This window comes from Leiobunum rupestre, chromosome 11 (genome assembly GCF_980474605.1).
Source record: "Leiobunum rupestre chromosome 11, qqLeiRupe1.1.hap1, whole genome shotgun sequence".
In the NCBI taxonomy this organism is placed as follows: Eukaryota; Metazoa; Arthropoda; class Arachnida; order Opiliones; family Sclerosomatidae; genus Leiobunum; species Leiobunum rupestre.
In genome coordinates this window covers 47,292,629-47,320,410 of record NC_143394.1, presented here as the reverse complement: position 1 = coordinate 47,320,410, position 27,782 = coordinate 47,292,629, and the positions used below count along the sequence as shown (strand labels likewise).

Genomic DNA, 27,782 nt, shown 5'->3' with positions numbered 1-27,782 from the left:
AAGTGGCGGTGTAGGGGGGCGCATGATTCGGAATTATGTTTTCTTCTACAAGTCGTAAGTTGGTTTTCCAAGGAGGATTTTATACCGCGCGAAAAACCTTAGTCTCCTTGGTGTATCCACGTGGTGCAATTTCGTACTCATTCGCGAATTTTTCGATTTTCTTAGCTTAATTTATTTATTATGGAGAAAAGAACCGAGTTAGTTTCCGATAGTTTGACGTTGATATTTTCGATTTAACAATGTTTGGGCATAAAATTATTTGTCAATTGAATATTTTTTAATTATGGAGGTTGAAACATTAGGCCTTGGACGCGGTAAATCTCTAGCCTCACACCCTTGGCCCAGTCTCCCTTAACAATTTCCCAATCATTATACCCCGACCGAATATGTATCTTTGTTTTATAATATTTCTTTTGCACAAAGAATCCGATTTGTCGGTAACCTCGAAAACTTCACTTTCCTCGGCCATTTTCGCGACTAAAGAATGGATTTTGCTATCGCGGAAGAACCGCGAGAGGGCGCATTGATACAAAATAAATTCAGAAAAGATGGTTCTGCTTTTTTTACAGATAGAAAGGCTCTCACAGATAGCGCATGCGCAGTCGTTCTTTTATCTATAAGATAATTTATCCCCCGCAATTTCGTTGCCTTTTAAAAGAAATAGCTTTTATATCGAACAATCGTGCTATCATATGTAACATAATCTTTCATAAGTATACCATAAAAGCATTTTCTTTAATGAAACGTTGGTCACGGGTTTTATTAAGGTACTTTACGTCACTTCCAACTCGGTGACTAACTTTAACAATATATAGATTAGCTTGTGCTTCGCGATCACGGGATTTCGTTTCCATGATAACCAGTACCGCATTTACTGAAGGTGGGGCCATAGGTAGATTTTAGTGGGGGCCTATGTAAGGAAAGCGTAAACACGCCAAACTAGCGTGTCCCGAAGCTGAGCTTATGTCACGAGAAAAATTATTTTTCAAATAATAAAGCAACAAGCCTGATACGGTTTTCTCTTAAACCGAATCAGTGAAAAATCCATTGATAGTAGGCCTACTACTTAAAGGGGAACGGCCAAGCTTTTCCAAATATCGCCTTATTTGCATATTAAAAGATCAACAAGACGTTTAATATACTTACACGTGCCTTATTTTGTCTTGAAAAATAGTTTTTGGCCGGAAAAGTTGAAATGCAAAATAACGCCAAGTATTTAGGTTTGAATTTTCGCCGCCATCTTAAGGTGTATCGCCAGCGCCAGCAGGACCTTAGTAAGCGATTTGCGAACTATCCTAACTTTTAAAATAGCGCAATTTAGGCTTAGGTCTCGTATAACTGGAACGCGCCGTGCGTGCAAAACATTTTTTTTTGCGTCTTCGGCAGCGCGCGCTACAATGTTGTAAGAAAGCTATCGTCGCCAGAGCCATTGTCTCCTGCGCTTTTCAATTTCCCGAAATTTCTTTATTTTATTAAAAATTAACCACTTAATATTTTTTATGCGGTTTTCGCCATAAATTTTAGTTTTTATCGGGCTATAGGGCTATCTAACTGGTTAAAGCTTGACCGTTCCCCTTTAATCCGGCACTGGTATTAACCTTTTCAATAGCACAAGGACTATAAGATATTTCGGTTTTTGGGTCCACTTATTGTATGTTCCGTGTGAAACCGCCTCATTGAAATTGTGTCTATGGAAATGTAACACGCGAATTGTTTTTAATGTAACTAACGCCAGTCACCCCAAGCTTCTGTTAAAACTGGTGGTTGAAATGTCAAATTCGTGTCATAAATACGGAAGGTCATACTCCGTGTAATGCAGTTGGGCTTAAGAGTATAATAAACAATTTCAATATAACATAAAATGGCTAACAAGACTAATCCTAAATACGCGCTCTTTGACTCTGGAAGTCGTAAAAGCCACATATTAAAACAGTCTTGGAGCAGTTTAAAGCGAGTTCAGGACCGATACGGAAGTGAGAGCTAGCAGACAACACCTATTTTCTTCATGCACTCCATTATAGCGCCATCTTTCCACCAAAAGCAAAAATATTACACGTTATTTCAACTTCACGTTACTATAGGGATATCAACATTATTAGGCCTAATCTACCGCGTTATTATTTCCAAATACTAATTTTGAATAGATGGCACTATTACCTAGCGCATGCAGGAAATATTTTCCAAATAGTAATTTTGAACACCGATAGATGGCACTATTACGTAGCGCATCCAGGAAATATTTTCCAAATACTAATTTTGAACACCGATAGATGGCACTATTACGTAGCGCATCCAGGAAATATTTTCCAAATACTAATTTTGAACACCGATAGATGGCACTATTACGTAGCGCATCCAGGAAATATTTTCCAAATACTCATTTTGAACACCGATAGATGGCACCTAGGAGCAACAAACACAACACCCCACACAGGAGAGCGCAACCCGTCAAAAGTCGTGGATTTTCTTGCGTACACTTTTCATTGGCTAGACGCTATAGGGCCTGCTGCCGTCGGAAGGGGAAAATCCGGAAATTGTCCCCCCCCCCGCCCGTAAAACGTTCAGCGTAAAGGCTCGTGACGCTCGTCCAATGAAATTCGTACACAACCCTTCGTTAGCGTGTTTAAAGGCTAGCAGCGTTCTCCTTGTGTTTGTTGCTCCTGGATGCCACGCGTTTGAGCCAACAGCTCCCTACACTTACTATTACCGTTAACCTCAACAAGTTTTTATGGAAGGGGAAACCGAAGATCTCGGGGGAAAACTCCTCAAACATGTGGGAAGAGAACTTGCAAACTCAACGCGGAAGGAGTTGTTCCGAGTTTTCAACCAGTTCTCCTTGTGTTTGTTGCTCCTAGATGGCACTATTACGTAGCGCATCCAGGAAATATTTTCCAAATACTAATTTTCGTCACCAATAGATGGCACTATTACGTAGCACATACAGAAAATCCGGATTTTCTGCTAGCTGCCTATCTATGCTATTTCATTTATCTATGGTTCAGGAATGGTATCTGGCTAAGCTTTAAATCAGTGGTTTTCAACCTGTAGGGTACAGCGGGATGGTTCCAGGGGGTCCGCGGAAACATTTCAAAAAATATATAAAAAGTTTAAAAATCCAAATAACTAGCTAATCTAGTCTATTCTACTTTATATTTGTGATGTTATGATTAATAAATTGATAACTCTGCAGTTTGGTTTATAAATAATTATGAATATTATTATTATAAATAATAATTTATTTCATAATAATAAAATTAAATCATATATTTGAAATCTGGGGCGTTTTGGCTTTCAAATATTGGTTTTCCAAACGCTGGGGGCGATATTATTTAAGTCCAACCTAGCTTAAGAGTGAGAAAACTAAAGTTTATTTGGGAAGCAAAACAGACCGTCGTCCTGGAGAGCAAATTAAGACTAAAGTGTTACTTTATTTTTCTAACTGTAGACACTTAAGCAGACGACGCCTTATTTATAGCTCGCCTTTGAAATAACGTAAGCCACGACCTATTTAATTGGTCGTCGCCGTATCTTCGGACAATGCGCGCTGTCCGGAAGTTGAGAGCGACCTCTTATATTCACGAGAGGTTGCCCAGGGAAATTAAAGCCAAAAATTCCTTTTAAAAGGAAGAAGCTACGGTTTTGGTTTGCCAGGAGACTAGCGTGGAATATTGAGCGCAATCTTATTAGAAGTCGGGGAATTGTTCCTCTCTTTTTCCTTTGCTGGGTCCTCCTGAAGGCTGGCTCCTTTCAAGAAGCCATTTTCTCTAATGCGGAATGTAAGGAAGACTAGTTCCCATTTGACGAAATATTTCGACGAATTAATTTTTTGCGTAGCGAAATAAAGAGCGATTTTTTAATCCTTAAGCTTGTTTTCCACTGGCGCGCGCAACGGCGCGTTTCTCAGCTTTGAAACGTTCAAACGTTTTTACGCGCGTAAAGAAAATAACATTATGATGCGTGCTAGTGGAAAACAAGCTTAAGCCTTAAGCTTGTTTTCCACTGGCGCGCGCAACGGCGCGTTTCTCAGCTTTGAAACGTTCAAACGTTTTTAAGCGCGTAAAGAAAATAACATTATGACGGGCGCTAGAGGAAAACAAGCTTAAGCCTTAAGCTTGTTTTCCACTGGCGCGCGCAACGGCGCGTTTCTCAGCTTTGAAACGTTCAAACGTTTTTACGCGCGTAAAGAAAATAACATTATGACGGGCGCTAGAGGAAAACAAGCTTAAGCCTTAAGCTTGTTTTCCACTGGCGCGCGCAACGGCGCGTTTCTCAGCTTTGAAACGTTCAAACGTTTTTACGCGCGTAAAGAAAATAACATTATGACGCGTGCTAGTGGAAAAAAGCTTAATCCTTAAGCTTGTTTTCCACTGGCGCGCGCAACGGCGCGTTTCTCAGCTTTGAAACGTTCAAACGTTTTTACGCGCGTAAAGAAAATAACATTATGACGCGTGCTAGTGGAAAACAAGCTTAAGCCTTAAGCTTGTTTTCCACTGGCGCGCGCAACGGCGCGTTTCTCAGCTTTGAAACGTTCAAACGTTTTTACGCGCGTAAAGAAAATAACATTATGACGGGCGCTAGAGGAAAACAAGCTTAAGCCTTAAACTTGTTTTCCACTGGCGCGCGCAACGGCGCGTTTCTCAGCTTTGAATCGTTCAAACGTTTTTACGCGCGTAAAGAAAATAACATTATGACGCGTGCTAGTGGAAAACAAGCTTAATATAGCTTCAAAATGAACCAAATGGAGAGTAATGTTGAGAATTTCAATAAAATACATTTAATTTTATTTAATATCTTATTGGTTTATACCAGAAGTAAATGAACCGAAATTATCGAAATAGCGCGCTCAGAATCGGAGGGCGTTTTCCTTATGAAAATGATGAAATCGAGTCAAATTAAAGCTAATTTCCATCCCCGTCTTTTGACGCGTTAAATTGTACTTGGAAATTGTGAGTATAGCTATTTATATGTATAAAAAATGGTTTCATAAAAATAATTTTTGTTTCGGTCTAGGAACGCGCAAAATTTCGAGGTCAAAATGTAACTTTAAAATGAAAACGCCTCCAACATGGGGAGTATAGCAGTCTGATAACCTCGGTTCATTTACTTTTGTTTATACAATATATGAAAATTTTTTCTCCAAAAATCAAAGACGTTTTTGGATTAGAAATATATTTCTAAAAAGACACAGGGCTATTCCAATAACCTTATTCAAGAAATGAGGTAATTTGAAATAAACAGTATTTGAAAGATTAATAAATTAAAAATTTATTTGCTTTTTGGGTTCTTTCGAATGAGTCCGGAACATTACGATGTATTACTAAATCTAGTGAGAAATAGGATTGAGAAGAAAAATAGCAGATTTCGAAAAGCTTCTGATTGGCTGAAATCTTGGACGAATAATTACTGGACCCGAAACCAAATGGCGCGCTTGGTACTTTTACGGCAGCGCCGCTTGTAGCGCAGTTGTGTCAAGTAGGGGAAAGATTTCTATTCAATTAATAAACACGTGCTCAATATTACCGGACGACGTTAGGCCTAGCGTTCTTAGCTCGCCACTGTGTTAAAGCTTACGCCTTTATTTCCATTTTGACTAGGCATTTTTAAATGTATAATCTATTTAAACCTTCTTACAAACTATATATGCAAAAACATTAAAGCGATTTTCCTATTTAAATTAATTAAATCATTACCCTTTCATTTTTATTCCAATACAATTATTACTGAATAATCTAAAGCCTATAGTCTTAGTCGATAGCTACGCCGCAAAATTTTCGTTTTGAAAACGAAAACATTTGATAGAGTTGGCCGTTTTTGGTCTATCGAAATCTGGCAGCCTTTGCCCTCCGGCCTGTATCTCCATTCCGAAAATGGCCGACGATTACGCCGTCGAAAATATTTTACTAAACTGATCGGCGGCGTTTTTGAACTATCGACTAAGGGCCCGTTCCGGAGACGTTTTCTAAAGTCTCGTTAAATAACGAGACTCGCAACGAGACCCAGACTAGAGTTAGAAAAACGCGTTCCAGAGACATTTTAAACATTTCGTAAACTCCCGCTCTCGTTAGGTGGTTTTTGTTTCGCCTGTTCTGGGTTTTTGAGCACCGTTAAAAAGTGTAGCAATTTTATTTTTTATTTACTTTACTTTACTTTATTTTCATTTTACTTCAATTCTGTCTTGACGAAAAAAACGAGTTCGAGTAAGAAGGGAGTAGTTAAAGGTTAAAGGTTATTTAATAATAATCAGCTAGGCTAATACCCAAGGCACCACCTTAGGCCTAAGTCATCATGCGACTTTTGAAGTCCTTAATTCAGGTGGCCGGGTTACAATGCGTAGGAGGGTGGTGGCAAGCCCTGCATGCCACGAGATCGAGCCAACAGCTCCCTACACTAACTATTACCGTTAACCTAGAGTTGTTCCGAGTTTTCACCCAGTGCCACAAGCTGGGATCGAACCCGGCTCCTCTTGCTGCGAGGCGAAAGTGCTAACCACTCCGCCACCCCACCTAAAAAGCTTGCCCGTCATGTTTTCGTTAAACGGAATTTAAACAGACGACAAAGCTAGATTACTCCCTCTACACCTCCTTTCGAGGAGTAGTAAAAAGTGTAACCTTAGAGCTCTGGAACGAGCGAACAAAATTCGGGACAGGGTTAATCTTACCCCGAGAACAGGCGAATAAAACGTCCAAGGGTAAAAAGTTTACACTTTTTGTCCCCGGACAAGCGAAAAAAAAACCACCTAATTTTTAACCTGCCCAAAAAACCACACTGATTTCATTGGCTGTTGACTTATTCATACAGTATATAAGAGAAGAGGTTTGTACGGACGTATTATACATTTAAACCGGACGTTCTTAGAAAGAGTTGGAGAGGGGTGAAAGTTTGGTGGTATTTTCAAATGACCGTAGTTGTATTATTTAAGTTTTTCATTCTTTAGAAATTGACGTTTGGTGAATATAAAGTAAAAATTCCTAGGTTTCTAGGATTTAGTACTTAAACATTTATGCCATTTGTTAAAGTAAGTAATGTCGCAGAATTTGGTAACTATTCTAACAAAAGCTCAAACAAGAAATTCCAAAGTAAGCTTTAGGTTCTTTCTACTTTATGGATGAAGCATGGATTAACTAACTATGGATGAAGGTAGTAAAATGACTAAAATTAAATTTTTTAGCCTGAGGAATTCCTGCGTACTTGTCCTGATAAATCAAATCAAGTCACCGTAGTGAAAACAGAACGAGACTTGGGATTCAAATTTAATCTCATTAAAACAGCATCAAAACGCAAGAATGGCTGAAGTTAGTCTCACCTAAAGTTCTTTAATGGGGTTGTTATCTTAACGTACTATTTTAAAGATTGTTAGACCATAGACCAAGGAAGGTTGGTTAGACAGCAGGAAGATATTTTGGAAGCAACTTCAAATAGGACTGTGGCTGAACAGCGTGGAAAAAAGGCGGATAAAGTTTTGAAATTAAAGCAGGTGTCTGATCTTCAACAATCTCAAAAGGTTCTAAATGCTAAGATGAAAGCTTTGAGAATGGAACGTGAACGCGCTGGTTTTATAGCTTCTTTGCCCCCACCATCAAAAGACCAGTTAAAAACTCTTTTAGAATGTAATGGATTTACACTGATATAACCAGATATTTTTCTAATACAAATATTTACAAACAGAATATGACAATGGTCAGAATGATAACCAAGGATCAAGAAGATTTTTAAATTTTTTACTGTGTATATTTAATGTTTTAGATTTTTTACTGTGTATATATATTTAATTGTGAAAAAATACCTTTTTATAAAATTTTATGAGTTGAAAAATTATTGTTTGTTATTTGACTATAATTTAATATAACATTATTTTTATCTATCAATAGGTGTTTTTTTTTTCGCTTGTCCGGGGAAAAGGTGTAAACTTTTTACCCTAAGACGTTTTATTCACCTGTTCTCGGGGTAAGATTTACCCTGTCCCGAATTTTGTTCGCTTGTTCCAGAGCTCTAAGGTTACACTTTTTACTCCTCCTCGAAAGAAGGTGTTGAGGGAGTAATCTAGCTTTGTCGTCTGCTTAAATTTCATTACCAGCAGTATGTCTACTACTTTAATATTAATTTAATGAATATTACTTATCTTTAGCTTTCAGATGTAAAACTTCCCACAACAATGAAACTTATTTCTGTATTATTGTCAGCTGATCCATCGTCCAACGGAGCTGTCTCCATCTTCAAGCAGGTTTTTTCACTTAATATCAGTTTGGCGGTAGATTTGAATTCCATTTGGATATTTTTCAAAGGTGGTTATCACCTTCCGGTAATATTTTACCCATAAAAGTAGTTAGGGGCTCAATAAACTTTTCATTAAGTACATTTGGCAGTTTTTATCATTGGGTATCAGGTCAAAAGGGAGATGTGTTCCCCTTTCTCTTTAAATGATAGCTACAATAATAAATAATAAATAAAAATCTATGGGGTGTCTTCAATTCGGGCCTTGGCCATTCCCATTTGTATTTCAATAAACGCGGTTTCAGGTAAATGTTTGATTGGTAGTGCCACAAATACTTCAATTCATAGTATTGGGTCACTCGCGATACATTATTTTCAGCGGGACATCGGTTTCGATATTGTTTACACCTTGTTTTAACACGTTAGCTCGAAGAAACTCCGCCGCCATTTTTTCATTATTATCACCTCCAGACTTTTTGTCTCGTTAAAATGTCTCTGGAACGCGTTTTTGAAAAAGTCTGGTTAAATAACTAGACTCGCCCCCTTTCTCGTTATTTAACGAGACTTTTTCGTCTCTGGAACGGGCCCCAAGACTATTAAAATTCCAAAAGCGTCACATTTATTAAAAACAGCGGAGTAGACAACGGTATGCGTGTCAGCTGACATTTTTACGCACGAGTTTGGTATTTGGATAGAAATATTTGGTGATTCTCTCGATAGGAGCGCTGACGGGCGATGCAATTTGTGGAACCGGGGATTTTGCTGTGGTTTCGAGTCCCGTAATTATTCGTCCAAGCTGAAATGTTATTTCGCTAAGACGCCAGCGGAAAAAAACCATAGAACGTTCGCATCTAACCGCGGTGGCGCGATTTTGAAAATTTTCGCAAATTTTATTCGTGAGCGCGAAAACCGCTTTTTTCGCCAAGTGGGAACTAGGCTTAAGACTCTACTACTTATTCGTGGCGGCATTGTACCGCAAAGGGAGAAAGCCCCAATAAAGGGGAAATTAGATAAGAGCGAATGAATAATACCAGTCCAGTCGGAATCGCTGACCGGAGATAAGAGCCTCCCGCTGCCACGGTATTAACCCGGCGTTTTAATTTATTCGTTTCACTCTTTCGACGCTCTGGTCCTCTCTCCCATAAATAAAATACAATACGGGCTATAGTGTCGCTTTTATCTCGGTAGAGTTTGAACAAAACGGTCCCCGGCAGAATCCAGATTCGAAGAGGCGATTTAAATGTTCAAACAATTTTGTTTTCGTTCCGGGCCTCGCTGTCTGAATAGTTGCTAGTAAACTTGTTCGAGTGGAAAGTAAGAGTTTCGGGGTGGGCGGAACGGGGAGACGTTCAGGATAATGGCGGCTACGACGCCAGCGCCACTCTTCGGAGCGTAAAAGCAACCGGCTCTTTTGCGTATAGAGAAAACGGAAATAAAACGCATTTATTTTTGACCAAAACATTTCGTGGCGTTCGTCTATAAAATTAGCAAGTTTCTGAAAGGCAGGTGTTTGGCTCGTCCCCGACGTGAAATATTTACCTCTTCCCGAGATTACAACACGCGAGCTTGTGTTTTATTTTCAATGTCCGATCCATGCAGACGAGCCTGATCTTAAAGGATAGAAAAGTAAAAATAATATATCGTGTAAACATTACTTCGGTTTGTTCGTTAGATAAGTTAACAAAGGCTTAGAAAATTATTTTTACTTTAGAATTTTCTCCGCTGTATTCTGGTCTCACCCGCTTAAGTATAGTTTAATTAGGTTTATGTTAAATCTAATAATGTTAGGTTTCTTTAGTCGGGAATTCCAGTCAAAATTTTTTCATCCAACACTTACACTTAAGTAGCGTTTAATCTAATGCCTAATATAGTTTCGATTTATTAGTTAATGAGGTTAATATAGCTTCCATAGCTACGATAGGTTAGCTTCGATACGTTATAATTAGCAATTAAATTTAAAATTAACATTTATTTTAAGCACTCCTAATCATCCATTAAATAATTGCTTATTTACTTCACCAGAAACATATTTTACATGAAATCATAAGCATACAGGAACAAGGGTCATCTAGCCTTCATAGTAGTACCAGGAAACTTATATAAATACGTTAAATATAAGACGTCGTGAGTATTTTCAAAATCATTGGCTGACGACCATCACGAACGAAATTCTTGGTAATAAACCATGTCCTTTTCTATGAGAATCCTCAGGGTCACCTTAGACTTACTTAGATACTTCAAGTGTAAAAAGTTTACATCATGGTGGCTTGCATCGGGTTAAAGACATTTAGATTAAATATTTTAATTTACACCGTTTTTAAATTGGTACCATTTCTCTAAATCTTGAGATAAACTTTGAATTTGCAAATTCTAAAGATTCCTACCAGTTGATTATGTCTAGCAAATTTTGATACTCTACCATGAGTACTTTTCGAGTTATTAGATCTTCAACCTGGTCTCTAATAGTATTATTTTCATCGCAAGATGTTTTTGATTTGTCTAAAATCCCTCGATTTGTTATGAGTCAAATTAGGTATAATGAAAGCTATTTAGACCTAAAATTTTACGGGGAACACTTTTCTAATTGAAACCAACTTTTTATCTCTAATATTTCTGGAGATACATTTGAAATAACCTCTCAAATGTGCCACTGCATGAGCTACGCGAGCTGAAAATTTCAAATCCGTACTAAAATTAAATTTTGATTTAATACCGCTGGATCGTTTTGACGTTTACACCCTGTATCGTTTCTTAGTAGTCCCTATCAAGATTTTTGTTCTAAAATTTAGTATATTATGCCTATTTTCTATAGGAAGACGACGTGAAAATATATTATAAATCTTATTTATTTTAAATATAAAATTAAAAGCGTTCCTTTAGAAATAGAACTAAATCTAAAGAATGAAAAGTAAAATAAAAGTCAGAACATGAAACACTTTTAGTTTTCTAAGTTCCGTTTATTTTGACGGGAATATTTCTGTACAAAAAAGATGAGACAATATATATAGGTATTTTTTGTTCATATATATAATTTACTTATTTTTTATTTTCCCAGTTTACAATGGCAATCATTTTTGCGATTAAATTTGTTCAATTTCCATTCCTTTTTCATCTTAAACACTCCCAAACCCATAAACTAAAATCATTTTTTTTTGTTCCAACTGGGTTTTGTTTTATTATTATTATACATCCAACGAATATATATTTTTTTTTGTAAATCTTCTTAGAAGGAGGCATTTTCTCGAGGAACCAAATACTTTTAACACTTTTTCGGATAGTTTCGTCTGAAACATAAAAAGAAATCAACACTTTTTTTTACGAGTATTCTCTTCCATTTGTAAAAGTGGCTATTGCTAAGGAAATTCAGCGCGTCGTTGTTAAGGTTTAAGGGCAAAAAAGGTTCAGATTTTTTCTTCCAGAATCAGTAGCTTAGAAACGCGTATATTTTAAAACCAAGGGCTAAGCTGAAAGTACTTTTAGTTAGCTCCACTTGCCGGGGAAGCTTCGAGTAAAGTAGCAGCTAAGCTTCGACACGATGTTTTTGTCTCTATCCCGGGATAAAAAGCTGGATATTTTTAACCCCCCTTTTCTGTTCCGCTTTCTTAGAGGAAAAAAATCGAGATTGATCGAAGACTTTTCTATATCCATTTGTTCAAAGTTCCCCGCCCCCCCCCCCTTTCTCGATATCAATCAATGATCTTCCGGTTCAATTTTATTAGCAGGATTTCTCCGCGTTGCGAATTTTTTTCTGTCATTTGCCAAACAACCCCTGATTTTTGTTTTTCATCTACTTTTTCGGACCTATTTTTACACGTAGCTTAGATTAGTTTCGTTGCCTTACCCTATCAATTTCGCAGTTCACAATTGAAATTAAGGGGCCTTCGAAATGATCGAATGGCTAAAAATATCTTATCTCTTTTCCGATTTCGTTTGCGCATTGGCTTTCAATTTCTCGTTCCCGCCAACGAAGGCCTTTCAAAAAAACCTTGGATTTATTTTACAATTTTTCCGTTTCGTATTTCATTTTTATGTTTTTGAATAATTAGGACAAGATCAATGAGAGTAGATTAGATAATTATTGCTGTCTTTTTTATTTTATTTGCATCTCAAGTACGCTTTGATTGAGTATTAACTATAATTTTAGGTACGAAAGTGGGCCGATTAATTATGAAAATAATTTATTCGTTTTTTTTAATTAATATTTTTGGTAAATGTTTATTTAAAATTATCTCAACTCAATCAAAACAAATTTATTAAAAAGGTTATCTAGATGGCATTCCCGCGTAATAACGATAAAAGAGGAGACATTTGGGGAAATCATTCAAATCAAGTCTGACATAAGGGTACTATCCGAAACCTGCCTAAAGTTGATTAACCCTGGTATTATTATTCTACGCGTAGATTTGCAATTAATTATACTTACCATTATCTAACAATATCCGTGTTACATATTAGAAATTCTTCTTCGAGGGTACAGTCAAATATTATCTATACACATGGCCGGGCACGTGTCCATTCAATGTTTACTTTCACGTTAAAACTCACGTTTTAGTGTTTGTAAGTATATATAATCGAAGTTATCCAAGTTTTACGTAAAAGGTCCGTCTCTCCTTACAAAGAAACACGTGGGAACTATTGTATTGCTGATCACACTTTTTTATTTTCATTCTTTGTGGTAAATATTTGCATCAATCCTTTTATAGTCCAGTCCAATTATTGCAAGAATTTTCGCGATTATATATCCATTCAGATTCACACCGTTTACACTTTCCACACATCAATTACAACCGAGTTGCTCGTGTATTTTGCGTTTTAGGAGTAACTGGGGATTAGCTTTTTTTCTCTCGGAAGATATAGTCATCAAATGGGTACGAGAAAAAGAAATTCCACAAAAATCGAGACTTTTTTCTTGGTTAGTTTTAAAAACGCGTCGAAAAATGCCGCGAAGGTCTTAGTTTATGTCCAGCACCGTAAAGTATTCGACACTCGGTTTTTGGGGGATTGGTGGCGCGCGCTTGATCAGTGTTTTTGGCAGATGAAAGAGAGAGAGATCTGCAAACCGTCTCACAAAACGCATTTGGGTCTTGTCTCTTCGTCGAGCCTCTTGGCGGAAGCCGACGCCCCTCGCTGTCACGAGTAAACTCCCTCCGAAGACTGGATGGAGAAGTGACGGTAAGAAATGTACTCCTGAGGAACATCGTTCTTTACCGGCCTTCTCCGCCGTCGACGAAATTTCAAGGCGGTCAGTAAGATGGAGAGTGTCAGGACGAGCGCCGCCCCGATGCTGGCCCCCAGGATGATTCCCAGGGTGGACAGCGAGATCTTGCTCTTCTCCGTCTTGGCCAGGGTCCGTTTCTGCAGGCATTTCCTGTTGACCGAGGGACTGTCGTTGAAATTTTTGTCCACGTCCGTTACGTACGCCGTCGGCTTTGATAAGGTGCGCAAGTATTTGCCCGTAGCCATGACGCATACCGTGTACCTACAAAACCGCGAAAAGAGAGAACGCGTCCAAATTTAGCGTTGAGAATGAAATAAGTCAGCGACGAGTGTACCATTTTTCCGGATCCAGTCCGTGAAGGTCGAATTTTCTCCTCGGCGCCTCCATCGTTTTCGTCACGACCGAGCCAGACACCGAAGTCTCGTGGTACGTCAGCACGAATCCGCCGATCAGGGTGCCGTTCTGCACGTCCCACTTGACGGTCATGCTGTCGTGCTCCAAGTGTTGGACTTCGATGTTGGAAATGGAGGGCGCCGGACAGAAGTCGACGGGATGCAGGTCCAGAATCGTTTGTTCTTTCAGCTTATCCGGTTGCACGCAAGTCGGGCTGGAGCTCATGAAGAGACGCGTGTGCTCCTGAAACCATTCCCAGACTCCCAAAAGGCGGCAGTCGCAGTGGAAAGGGTTTCCTGAAAATCAAACGGAAAAGATAACGAAGAAGAAAAACGGGGCGATAAATTCTAGCGGGGAAACAAAAGCCCTTTCTCTAACGCCGTGAGCCATCTTCACGCCGCTATTCATCTTCGGCCGGCGTTGAGGTTTTCTTACGCCCTTCGAGCGGAGCCAGTCCTTTCCTAATCCACTAAGAACGAATTCTAAGATCCCCGTTAATGCCATTGTCGGGTTTTCAAATGCAAATGAGAGAAAACGTTTTCAGCCCTCGCGCTATATCGGGTTCTTTTCCGAGTCCGGATCGCTTTATTCCGGGACAATTACCGATACATTGCACGCGGTTAATTTGTTCGTCATTAAATTCTCATTAGCGAAGAGACTCCCTGGACAGTAATTATAATAACGGGGGAGACGCGATCTCTCTCCCGAAAGTTTTATTACGGCTTTCCCTCCTCGCGTCGAAGCCGATTTCCGATTCGGAACGCCGAAATCCAACGCGCCCAAAGACGAGAGTCGTTCCGATTCGTAGTGGCGTTGTACGGCTGGGGATTCATTCGCGTCCGTTTATGAAAATTTGGCGTCAATTGAAACATGGGAAGGGGAAGGGGGGACGCGTTTCCGTATTTGTTTCAGCTCGTCCCCCTTTTCCTTCCCGTTGGTGTGTCCGCCTGGATATGTCGCCTAATAACGCTTGTCCGGATTGTTGAGGGATTAGCCGCGGGGGAATATTTAACGAATCAAGCGCTAGTTTAGGGCGCTAATTTGGCAGCTTCCTTCCCCTCGCTGTCTTCCTCCTTCGGGGAGTAACAATATAGTTAATTATTCATGAATATAGGCAAGGAAGGCGCCGTCGAAAATCACCTATTTAATAGCCGATATGGAAATTCCCGCTTATTGCGTCTTCATTCGAGACTAATTTATTCGCCCCCCCCCCCTTCCGCAAAGAGAGGCTCGGGCTAATTGGTGCTCGAAATCGGTGAACAAATAGCCCCTCTCTCAGCCACGTGCCCTCTCTCGTCTGCCTCGGTTATAACCTCTGCCAAAAGTGGCGTTACTACGTAGGAATTAAGGCTGGCGTTTGTTCCAGAACGAGCTCGAGGGGTGTTACGGGCTGCCCGGTGGGGGGGGGGAGACGATTTAATTGAACACGAAATCAATTAAGGTCCACGGGGTTTCGCTTTGGCGTTACGACTGGCCCGGAATTTATCAAACCAAATTCGTAAGACACCTAACCTTATTAATAATAAGACTTTGGTAGGAATAATTAACGATTAGTCTAGCGTGATCGAATCTGGAGAATCTCGAAATTTCTGGCCCAGAAGAAACCCCGAGAGGAGAGAGACAGCCGCTTCCTTCTGGCCTCGTTCCAATGGATTTCTCCAAAGTGTAAATATTTGAGGTCGTCTAATTAGCGGACAAAGGGACCTTCTTCCCCGGACGGTCGCCGCTATAAAAACAGCTTTGCGGTGTGGGCGGTATACGGGAAAGGGTTAAAAGTGGTCTTTTACGCGCGAAGGGTTGGTAATTGGTTAATAGAAAGGCGCGTTCTCACCGGTTAAATTCAGCTCGGTGATTCTGGTCTCGAGAGGTAGAAAGACTTCGTGGTGAACGAACATTAATTGGTTTTCCATCAAGTTGAGTTCCGTCAACGAGAGCAAGTTTTCGAAAGCTCCCGACGCGATCCAGTTGATGAGGTTGCCCTCCAAGGAGAGCGTTTTTAAACTTTTAAGGTTCTCGAAGGAGTTGGATTCGATCCTCATCAGGCGGTTGTACGAGAGGTCCAGGTGCTCCAGCTGCTGGAGGTCCTCGTTGACCGCCGGGAATTCGATCAATCGATTGCGAGTCAAGTTGAGAGTTTTGAGCTGTTGCAGGCCGTAGAAGCGCTCTTCGGGCAACAAATCGAGTTCGTTGTGACCCAGATTCAAGGAGGAGAGTTTTTCTAGCGGCTTGAAGGCGCCCGGAGACACTTTGGATATTTTGTTGTGTCGCAGCGAGAGCGAAGACAAATGGGGGAAGCCCCAGAAGTCGTGCGAGGCCACGAGAGATATGTTAGCGTGATCAATGGTCAGCGTTTCCAGCGAGGTGAAAGCGCCCGTCGTCCCCCAGTCCTCGCGCAGCCTCTCCAGCGGGTTGCGGCCCAGTGACAGCCCTTTCAAGGCCAGCATCGAAGAGACGAGGAACGTATTGGGAATGAAGGAGAAGGAATTCCCGTCCAAGTAAATTCGCTCCAAAGACTCCATGTTATCGAAGACCCCTTCTTCTACCGTCTTCAATCGATTGTTCGACAGGTCCAAGAACTTGAGCTTATTCAACGCCGAGAACGCCCCGCTTTCAATGGTCGTCAACTCGTTGCGGCTGACGTTCAACGCCTTCAGATTGGGATTACTGGCGAAGGCGTCTTTCTCGAGTATCTTGACGCGATTGGCCGCTAGACACAACTCCTCCAAGTTGGGAACTTTGCTCAAAGTTTCCGTCGGAACCGCCTCCAATTGGGTATTGTCCAGAATCAATTCGCGCAAAGAGCCGACGCTGCGCAAAAGATCGGCTGTCATTTGACCCTTCAAGTTATTGTCGCTCAGCTTCAAAACGCGCAAGTCTTTGAGAGACTCCAGTAGTTTCGGGGTCACCGGAGACACGCTAGTGTTCTCCAGATTCAGCACGACTAAATTGTTCAGCCCGTAGAAAATATTATCACTGACTCCGCTCATGTTATTGCCAGAAAGGTGCAAGTGTTTCAAGGACGGCAGGAAGAGGAAATCCACGCGCACGTCCGAGAGCCGATTATTTCTCAAGTCCAGAGTGGACAGGGCCGACAGTTCCAGGAAGGAGCCCGCCTCGATGTTCTCAGCCATGACGCTGTTGAGCAGCAGCTCTTCGAGGAGCAAATTGCCCTCGAACATGTATTTGCGAACGACGTAGATTTGGTTATGAGACAAATGGAGCACTCGCAGATTCCCCAGCGATTGGAAGGTTTGAGGTTCGATATCCATCACTTGGTTATGCGACAGGTACAATTCCTCCAAGCTTTCCGCACCGTTAAACATGTCGATATTCAAGTGATTCAAGTTATTGTATTCCATACTCAGATACGTCAAACGTTTCAAAGCGCCGAACGCGCCCGGATCGATTCCCGAAATCTCGTTGTGGTCTAAATAGAGTTTCTGAGCTTCGGTCAAATCGCGGAAAATGTCCCGGGTGATTTGCGATAGCTTGTTGAAATTGAGCCACAGGATTTCCATTTTGTTGAGTCCCCGGAGACTATCCGTGTGCATGCGGACGATGGAGTTGTAATTGAGCTGAAGGGATCGCAGACTCGAAGGGTAGCGACTCAAGATATCGCCCACTTCGATTAACTTATTGCGTTGCAGATTGAGATGTTGCAGATTGGCCAGGCTTTGAAGAGCCTCGTTTTCGATCACTTCGATGCGATTCAACTGCAAATGGAGCTCCTGCAAATTGGGCAATGAATAGAAGGCGCCTTTCCGAATCATTTTAATCAAGTTGTTTTGCAGCCGCAAATCCCGTAGTTCCACTAGTTCTTGGAAGGTGCCCGGCCCGATGTCCGTGATCAGGTTATTGTCAATCGACAGGGATCTGATCTCCCGGTTGTTCTTGAAGAGGAGCGGGTGGATGTCGCGCAGTTGGTTGAAGGAGAAATCCATTTGGTACAAGTGCGGCATCGTCGTGAAGGCACCCGAGTCAATGTGGGCAATGGCGTTGTTGGGAGCGAATAGCACGGTCACTTGCGAGCTGTTCAAGAAAGTTTCGTTCGTGATTCTCATCAGGTTGTTGTTCGACAGGAATATTTCCCTCAGGTTCGTTAAATTTTGGAAGACCCCCTTCTCGATGCTGTGCAGGTGGTTGTAGCCGAGCTCGATCGTTTTCAACTTGCGCAGTGGGGTAAAGACCTTTCCACCCAGTGTCGTAATGGTGTTGTGGCTCAAATCGAGCGTCTCCAACTCTCTCAAGTAGACGAAGACGTTATCCTCGATGGCTACGAGTCGATTGGTATAAAGCGAGAGCGACACGAGTTTGGGCATGGTCACGAAACTGTTCTCGTGCAGCTCCCGGATGCGGTTGGAGCTCAGATCGAGCCTTTGCAAACTACTGAATCGCGTGAAACCATCGTCGGGAATGTCGATGATCTCGTTCCAAACTAGTTTCAAGGATTTGAGCTTTCGGAGTCGCCGCAAAGAGACCAGAGGGAAAGTCGTCAATTTATTGTTGATCAAAATCAGTTCCTCGAGCGTGTTTTCGAGACCGCCGAACGCGTATTCCGATAAGGAAGTGATTTTATTGCTCTGCAGATTCAGCGTGATCAATTGCAAACCGTAAAACGCGTAACTGTCCACTTCCCCGATCTCATTCGTGTCCAAGTCTAAAGTCCTCAAATTGCGTAATTTGTTGAGGGCGGCTTGGGGCACCTCTTGCAAACGACTGTTTGCGATGGATAAACTGTCCAAGACACCCTCTAACCCCGAGAACGCGCCCTCCTCGATGGTGGCCAACTGGGTGAAGGAGATCTGCAGGTGAGAGATGCTGGAGTTGACGAAAAAGTTGATAGGTAGCTGAGTGACGTTGTGATCCAGATGGTAAATGCTGAGGGATTTGATGGGTGTCGAGATCTGGGCCAGAGTCGTTCGAATGGGATCGAGTCCGGTGGTGGGACATTCGAGGAACAGTCCGTCCTCGAACTGGTAACAGGGGCACCAGGGGCTCTGTTCCCAGGGTGGGCAGCCCAGTTTATCTCGCTCGGCGCCTTCGCTGGTGCTGCCACCGAGCGACGCGTCTTCGCCTCCGGTGGCCAGGACCGTCGAGAATAAAACGAGGGCGAAGGTGGCCGAAAGCCAGAACCGAGAAACGCCACGAGAGCAGCCGGAGTGGAGTCGCTTCGACCGTTTCATGTCTCATGACTCAAAACCTGTCAAAGAAAAAAGGTACAAATGATCAGGGTTTATTTATAGAGGCTCGTAAATAAAGCTTAATACGATTTGGGGCCAAGAAAACAAATATCGATCGGTGAACCCCTCTTTTTAACCTTACCGCGTAATTCAACGTCTAACGAGGGGTGGCGTTGGCTTCTAGGCCTTCGCTACATCAAGTTTAATTTATTCCCTTATTTTCCATATCGATAATTTGGCGGAAGGGTTGAAAGGAGCCGAAGAGAAAACGGAGAACGCGCTAGGGTCTATATTAAAGGCGCCTGACCGCTTTCGCCGGGCCTCTAATCGAGCGACGGAGAAGGAGAGCCAGAAGTCGGGCTGCCATCGGGAAATTCATAAATATTCCCCTGTTTTCGCCGTAGCCAATTCCCTCATGAAGATGTTACTTTGTAATTTTTTTTTCTCTTTTCATTTCATTGGCTCATAAATATTCATCCTCGTTCACATCCCGAGCACGCCCTCGTACCAAAGGGCCTCTTCGCGTAAAAAAGGGAGATAATTCTCAGGGATGGGGAAGGAGCTGATCACGGCGAACTTGACTATAGGGTGGTGGAGCGTCACACTTCGCTACATCGATAGCAATTTTACGGGCGATAAAAGTTGTCTCCTTACATCGGAATGTTTACAATGACGCACCCCGTTACAACCTTTTTTATTTTAGGATCCTCTTAGCGCCTGAAAGCCTTCCTTAAAGGCCTCGCCTGTGTCCCTTTCTCGTTTACGTTCTTTCGGGAAGGAACGGAAACTCGCCCAACTTGTCAGTTGAAACGCTGCTCGATAGTTGTATTGTCGGAATTGTTTCTGCTAGATTGTTTTTACTTTTAATCGCGTGAAGGAAAAATGATTAAGACACCGAAAAGAATTTCGAAAATATTACAGCTGCCTTATAAATAGCCGAATTCCGTAACAGGCGCGGATTCGCAATTTTCCTGAAAGCTTCTACTGGCTTTCTCCGTCTGACGATTCCATCTTGCCGAATCAATCATAACTCGTTTCTGCCCCGTTTTTACGCGACGTAGCGTACGCGGTAGAGGCCTAATCTAATCGCTTTCGTCTAGGTTTTTCTCCTAAACATTTTCCAGGAAATTTCACCGTTAATCAAACACTATATAAAAATAGGGCTCGCACGCTCGCTTGATTTCTTGGCGTTTCGGCCCATATTGGAAGAAGTCGGGGACCATCTTGCGCCGAAGAGAGATAGAAAACGTTTCAAAGTAACGTGGGCTCTTCGTCGATATAGAGAGACTTTCGTAACCCGCTTCTTAAGAGTGTCTTCTCGGCGAAACACCGGCTATTTCTTAGTAACGCGTCTTTAACTCCTATTCATAGCTGGCTAGATTCTGGTCGATGATCGTATCACCTGACGGTTCGGTCGACGCTATTTCGGAGTGGTTGGCGGTACGCATACGCGCCCGGAGACTATCCAGTTATCTGGTAGTTTAGAAGAAGGCGTTTTCGGATGAAACCTCGGTCAATGGCTATAAAGGAATGTAAAAAGAAAAGGGAAGATGAGGAGCGTCAAACCCTCGACTTTCGCGTCTTACTCGGCTTTCTGGCCCCGGGTATAAAAAAAGGGATATACATTCTCTCTCTTCGGCTCTTCCCTAAAAGGGGATCTCTTCGATTTAGCTCTCTCCCTTTCGGTTGGGGTGCTGGGTAGCGAAACACGCGTGAACAGGCACGATGACGATTCCCCTTTTAGGGCAATCCGACAACAGCCATTTTCTTCTTCCGCCGCTATCTCCAAGTTCGCATCTTTCCCTTTCCATACGCCAGCCTCTCTCTCCGACGCACTTTTTCCTCATTCGACGCTGCTTTAGGCTCTTTTAACCCCACTTTTTCCACCGAGTATTTTTTTCTCCTTTGGGGTTATACGCCGCCTCGGTAATCCCCCTTCGGGGTATCTCTCACCCGCTCTACCTTAATGCGCTTCTACGCCGCTCTTTCGCCTTTCTATTTGAGGCCTTCCTATTACAACCTTGGCTGCCTCGACGCGCCTTCGATTCGCGTCCCCCGTCGCCTATTTTTTCGCCAGGGTCTCGAAGGAGAAAGTCGTTCAGTTTATAGACCAAACATCGGCGCGCGGTACCTCGGGAACCTCCGAGACCGCTATCATTTCCAAAACCCCTTCGCCTTGTTTTCAATCCTATATCTCAACGAACCTTTTTATCTCATTTCCAAAACTCGCAGAATTTATAACGGTGACAAACAGAATTGAAGTTTTCTTTCGTGTCACTTGATATAAAATTACCGATACTCGGAATATTTATATTTTGTCCCTAAGAATGTTAACTGCGGTTTCTTCTATTGTAATTTGTTTGTTCCTAATCTCCAAAGGCAAGCTGACGTTGGCTGCATTATTTCCGGTTCATTTCATTTTCCTTACCGGAAGTTCGTGTGTCAACTAAGAGTTGAGGACAATAAAGCTACGGTCACACTAGAGCTTAAAACCCAGTTTAGGTCGGTTTGAATGCAAGACGATAATCCTTGGTTCACTCGCGCGAAATCGCTTCACCCCGGTTCACTTATAGCCAAGGCTTAACGTCATTTCAAATTATAACCAGAATTTTGAAAATTTTAAAATGTATCCTAAAATAATTAGTTAATCATGTTTACTATACGTACAGTAATATTATTTGACATTATTTAGAATTTAATTCCCATTAATTTTTGAAAATACGAGCAATTTGACTTCCCCGCATTGTCGTTTTGAAATCGATTGTACGCGACCCGACTTGGACGAGTTGGTTCCCGAACCAACACGAAGCGATTTCTCACGCTGCTTTTGAAAACTAGTTATATAAAACGAAGCGGTTTTAGGGGTAAGTGTGAACCCGGATTAATAGTATCCTTCGTACTAAACACGCTATCGCAGTGTTGTGAGGCAGAAAACCGAAAAAAGTGAAAAACTTTATATTTAAAAGTAAATGAAATGGCTAACGATGAAATTGTTAAAGAAAATGGTGTTGGAGTAGTTAGTAGTGGATTATTGCCACAATGTTAATAAATGATACTTAGCCTCGGTTCAGCTTCTATATACTAACTAGTTTGCAGTCGACTTCAATGCTCATCTCAAAATTTGGTATATTCCCATTCGATCGAAATCCCATTCGACCGAAATCAATATGTTTCCGAAATATAGCCCAAAAGGCAGATTCGGTTCATTGGGACCTTTTGTTTTTTTTTTATTTCTGCCCCGAGATATAGCAGGGTACGCAAAAAACGTTATACCTAAACAAAATTGCTACAGGTGTACTAACGGTAAGGTTAGGTTAGGTTAGGTTAGGTTAGGTTAGTCTCTCACTTCCCTAGGGTGGCGCGCTTTTAGAAATATATTTATGCTTTGAACTTTTTATTTATATCAAGAATACAATAATTCGAACAATTCGAAACACTTATTTATATAAGAAGTAAACCTATTTAAAAAAGTCTCATAAAAATGAAATTTGATGTACTATAAAAAATAATATAAACGTGCAAAATTGGGCTGTAAACCGCACAATTGGGGTATTTTCGATCGATTGGGACTCAATGTTAAATCGTTTTCGAACGAATGGGATTTCGGTCGAATGGGACCAAAGCCAAAATTTAATTACTCCTGATTAGTGTGATCAGTGTACCGCGCAAGAATATTATTTGAGATGCTTCAGGTAATAATCAAGCAGTAAAAAAAAACATTTTTGTTTTATATAGATGATAATTAGAATATTAATATAGTAATTGAAGTGGGCTGGTGGAGTGGTTAGCACTTTCGCCTCAGCTTGTGGCACTAGGTGAAAATTCGGAAAAACTCCTTCTGCGTTGCAAGTTCTCTCCCCACTGGTTAAAGTGGTTTTCCAGCTAGCTCTTCAGTTTCCCCTTCCATAAAAACTTGGTGAGGTTAACGTTAATAGTTAGTGTAGGGAGCTGTTGGTTCGCGTGGCATGCAGGGGTTGCCACCATCCTCCTACGCATTGTAACCCGGCCACCTGAATTAATGGCTTTAAAAGTCGCTTGATGACTTAGGCCTAAGGTGGTGTTTCGGGTTGTATTAATATTAATATACTAAAAAGAATAGGAGGGAAGTGAGACACCGTCCTTTTATGCATGAATAAAAACTTTATTTACAATTTTACAAAAATTTATACAATTGTAAAATTGTAAAATTGTAAATAAAGTTTTTATTCATGCATAAAATGACGGTGTCTCACGTCCCTCCTATTACATCCCCTTATACGAAAAAGAAGGTTAAAATAACAGTCTAATGTAAAAATATTATCATTTGGAATTGTTTTCAAAAGTCTCGTATGTCAACTTGCTTGACTATAGCTCTCAGATATAAGCCTAAAGCGAGCTTAAAATTGATTTGCGTACGCGTCAGTCAGCTAAAAGCCTTTACGCGTACGTCAGTCATTATTGAGAGATAAAATCCTATTTTAATCGAGCAATTTCAAAGTATCACTACATTTTAGCGTACCTAAACCTGATAAACCTGATTCTGAGATCGGTCGATAACGAAGCTTTTTATCAGGAAGCATTTTCATTTTAGTATACAGCAACAAACATATTGCTAATATACCTAAGGGAATCCGGAATTTCAAAAATACGAACGTGGACCTAAAATTGGACAGTTATTCCATAAACTTTATCACATCATAAATGATAATAGTTATCAATTAGTACGAATGAAACTTTTAACATAACGATTTCTATACTATACTATTATCAAAAATTTCATAAAAATTTGTTTGCATCACCTCAATATCGCGGTAGTCAATGTTCACCGCTATACCATAAATATGAACAGAAGAATGAGTTGGGATAGCCATTTTGATTGAAGACACTTTGAATTTTTGAAAAAAGCAGACAGAATTGTTTTGGCGTCTTTTTGAAATATTGTCACAAAATTATTTTTTTAACAACTAATATGTGTTTCCATAAAACAAAACCATAAAAAATTAAAGTATAAAATGTTTTTCTCTGCTTCACGATTGTAAGTTTTCTAGTACTTTTGACACGCGCGTTTCGCACGTGGATTACAAATCGCAAAATCTTTATTGACTCGAGCGCCTGCTCTCTATCTTCAATAACTAATAATCTGCTAGGTTAATACCAAGGCACCACTTTGGCCTAAGTCATCAAGCGACTTTTAAATCCAATAATTTAGGTGTTCGGGTTAGAATGCGTAGGAGGGTGGTGGCGAGCCCTGCATGCCACGCGAGCCAACAGCTCGCTATTACCGTTAACCTCTGCAAGTTTTTATGGGAAGGAGAAACCGAAGAACTCGGGGGAAAACCCCTTAAACCAGTGGGGAGAAAACTTTCGAACCCGGCTCCTTTTGCTGCGAAGCGAACGTGCTAACCACTCCGCCACCACACTATAGCTAGTGACGTAGAAGAAACATTTACACGTGACGTCCCGTATTTTATAGAAACACCTATTGCTAATGAGGTATAGAAAAATTAACTTATCACACTTATTCTATATTTTATTCCGAAATTATGATTACGAAATTAAACCCCTTTGTAGTGGTTAATGTTATTAAAACAAGTCAAAATATTATACGAAATTAGAAGTACTTACAAGGAGACATCCCGAAGTGTAACCCACCGATTTTGTTCAAACTCGGGGGATTGGTAGACGTTCATGTATGATGAAAAATCCTAAATGGAATTTATTCAATGGGCAACCGTTTTGCCATGGCAACGAAAAATGTTTTTGACAACAAAAAATGGAAATTTTCCCATTGAAAATAACATGGGATTCTGACCGATTCCTAGCCCCCCCCCCCCTGTGAAAAATTTAAACAAATTTCAAAACTTCGAAAATGCCAAAAAAAAAGAAAAAAGAAATAAAAATTGACAATAAAAACATCAACTTTTGATCAATTTTAGGTCCAAATCCCATGTTATTTTCAATGGGAAAATTTAACTCCTTGTTAGTCAGACTTAACTGGTAGCGATGAGAGATAAAAAAAAACTTGCAGAGGTTAACGGTAATAGTTAGTGTAGGGAGCTGTTGGCTCGCGTGGCATGCAGGGCTTGCCACCACCCTCCTACGCATTGTAACCCGGCCACCTGAATTAATGGCTTTAAAAGTCGCTCGATGACTTGGGCCTAGGGTGTTGCCAAGGGTATTAGTCTAGCTGATTATTATTATTATTATTATCATTATCAATCTCTTGATTAAATTCCCCTGACCTTGAAATGTCAAGGGCAGATAATGAATGCCTAAGGTGGTGCCTTGGGTTATATAATTATTAATTATTATTATTATTGGGCATTAGCCTAGCTGATTATTTTATTATTATTATCAATCTCTTGATTAAATTCCCCTGACCTTGAAATGTCAAGGGCAGATAATGAATGCCTAAGGTGGTGCCTTGGGTTATATAATTATTAATTATTATTATTATTATTGGGTATTAGCCAAGCTGATTATTTTATTATTATTATCAATCTCTTGATTAAATTCCCCTGACCTTGAAATGTATACGATCCAAGGGCAAAGAATGAATTCGGTAGTTGGTAAGATTGAGGCGGAGGTAGCGTTAAACCTTTAGGGCAGGTATATGGTCATTGAGGGATGAAAGGGCGTTGAAGTGGCCGAAATTGAGTCTGGCAATATCGTTTTCCCCCGGCAGTGGCTAAGGGTCAGTTGGTCCGAGCGTCTGATTAGGGCGAAATGTCCCCCAGCCGAACCGGCGGTGGCGAACGCGTGAGGCCGAAACCTCTGGAGCGTGGACCCCCTCTCGAACAAGTCCCCCTACACCCTATTAGACAAGTCCCTTCTTTCCCCTATATATCCAGCCTTCGCAGAATCAGCCTGGCTCAACTCTGATACGATGTCGGATGTAGAAAACCCTCTATGGCCGACGATGACCCGCGTCTCTACGGCTCACTCGACCCTTTCTCGCTCGTAATCGCTGTCCTCCGCGCCATCTACCGACATAATTTTCTCTTTTACGCTGCTCTATTTTTTCCTCTATTCCGTTCCGTAGATAGATATGGCTTTATCTCGATTTCTATTTGCGAGGGATCTTTTGATGGAGTTCTAATGGAGGTGTTGCCATGACGACCCACCGATTGCTTATAGAACCGTAATTACACGGTATTGTTTTTCCCTGAGGCGTATGGTCGGATGTAAGTAACGAATAGCTGTTTGCGATGCCTAATTCGCGCGGTGGAAGTAAAGCCTTGCGCCGCCGATACAACGCCGCCGAACCGCCGCCGAATCATTTACTTTTCAGCACGCCGCCGACGCCACCGCCGAATTTTTTTGAGTTTTCTTACGTAACTTTAGCGTGGTTTAAAGATCATGAGTTTTCACACCAAAACTCCGTAAATTATTCATTCTGGAAGACGTAACCCAGTAACACACTATCAAATAGTAAGCATCGATTTTAAAAGCATGAATCCATTAATATATAATTAATATAATCAGAAGTAAATGAACCGAAGTTATTAAAATAGCGCTCAGAATGGGAGGGCGTTTTCCTTTTCAAAATGATGAGAAAATCGAGTCAAATAGAAGCTAATTTCCATCCCCGTCTTTTGACGCGATAAATTGCACTTGGAAATTGTGGGTATAGCTATAAAAATGGTTTCATAAAAACAAAAACATTTTTTTTTCCGGCCTAGGAGCGCTTAAAATTTAAAATTCTAATTCAAAATGTAACTTCATAAGGAAACCGCTTCCAACATAGGGAGTATAGCAGTCTGATAACTTCGGTTCATTTACTTTTGATATAATCAGAATTAAGTAAATTAACCGAAGTTATCGAAAAAGCGCTCAGAATGGGAGGGCGTTTTCCTTTTCAAAATGATGAGAAAATCGAGTCAAATAGAAGCTAATTTCCATCCCCGTCTTTTGACGCCATAAATTGCACTTGGAAATTGTGGGTATAGCTATAAAAATGGTTTCATAAAAACAAAAACTTTTTTTCGGCCTATAGGAGCGCGTAAAATTTAAAATTCTACTTCAAAATGTAACTTCATAAGGAAAAAGTTTCCAACATGGGGAGTATAGCAGTCTGATAAATTCGGTTCATTTACTTTTGATAAAATATATTATAATATAATAAGAATATTCTTATCAATTTCCCTATAATAAAGTTTGAACTTTTCCAATTAAAAACTGAATATTTCAACGTTCCCAAATTTCATTTAATTTTTTTTAACCTTAAGGCGCCAAAGACGCGGTTAATAAATAGTAGGTTTTTTTGTTACAAAAGGTAATATTAAGATTCATCCACCGGAGGTCGAAGCTAAACTTATACCGTTCTACGTCTTAATTTATGGCTTCTTGGTGAAAGTCAACGAAGCTAAACTATTGAAAAATTTAAATTACGTTTTTAATAAGATATCTTTTTTTTTTTCATTTTCTGGCGCTTCCATTCTCGTGAAAAATGTCGCTCTCCTTCGTAAGAAAAAGAATTTTTCCATTTCTTAAAACGTATAGCTACAGGTACAAACGAAATATTCCCGGTAAGTTTCGCGAAATACCCTATCCTTTACTTTGATTTAGTTCGTCTTAGTAAAAGAGGTTTCACGCTGGCGTTTCGTTACTGCAATGGATTCTTTGAAACCACCGAATTAAATTTTCCCCATTTCTTTTTCTCCGAGCGGTCTTCAGAATTTCCTTTGACGTTTATGACGACATATATCCCGCCAAGTTATCTTCGCTCTGAATTCATCCGTTTGTTGGTGGTATATCCAGAGTTAAATGCGTTGGTAAAGTTTACGTTCTCTCGTACCTTT

At 40.8% G+C, this 27,782-nt stretch overlaps 1 protein-coding gene and 1 long non-coding RNA gene across 2 annotated transcripts in view; one reads left to right on the top strand and one right to left on the bottom strand.

Moving 5' to 3' along the window:
• Positions 1 to 6,819: 6,819 nt before the first annotated feature.
• LOC149923080 (uncharacterized) lies at positions 6,820 to 7,714 on the top strand. Its single transcript, XR_016477424.1, has 5 exons — positions 6,820 to 6,871; positions 6,935 to 7,076; positions 7,169 to 7,292; positions 7,350 to 7,607; positions 7,666 to 7,714. It is a non-coding gene; the product is annotated as an uncharacterized LOC149923080 (long non-coding RNA).
• Positions 7,715 to 11,375: 3,661 nt separating this feature from the next.
• The window catches only part of LOC149923079 (uncharacterized), a 64,887-nt gene continuing 48,480 nt past the window's right edge, over positions 11,376 to 27,782 (bottom strand). Inside the window, exons 2-5 of the mRNA XM_090163123.1 lie at positions 15,654 to 19,022; positions 13,764 to 14,118; positions 12,635 to 13,690; positions 11,376 to 11,495 (exon numbers count right to left, since the gene is read on the bottom strand). Coding sequence (XP_090019249.1) covers positions 13,342 to 13,690; positions 13,764 to 14,118; positions 15,654 to 19,005 — 4,056 coding nt within the window. The 5' untranslated portion in view covers positions 19,006 to 19,022 and the 3' untranslated portion in view covers positions 11,376 to 11,495; positions 12,635 to 13,341. The remainder of the gene's footprint in view (positions 11,496 to 12,634; positions 13,691 to 13,763; positions 14,119 to 15,653; positions 19,023 to 27,782) is intronic.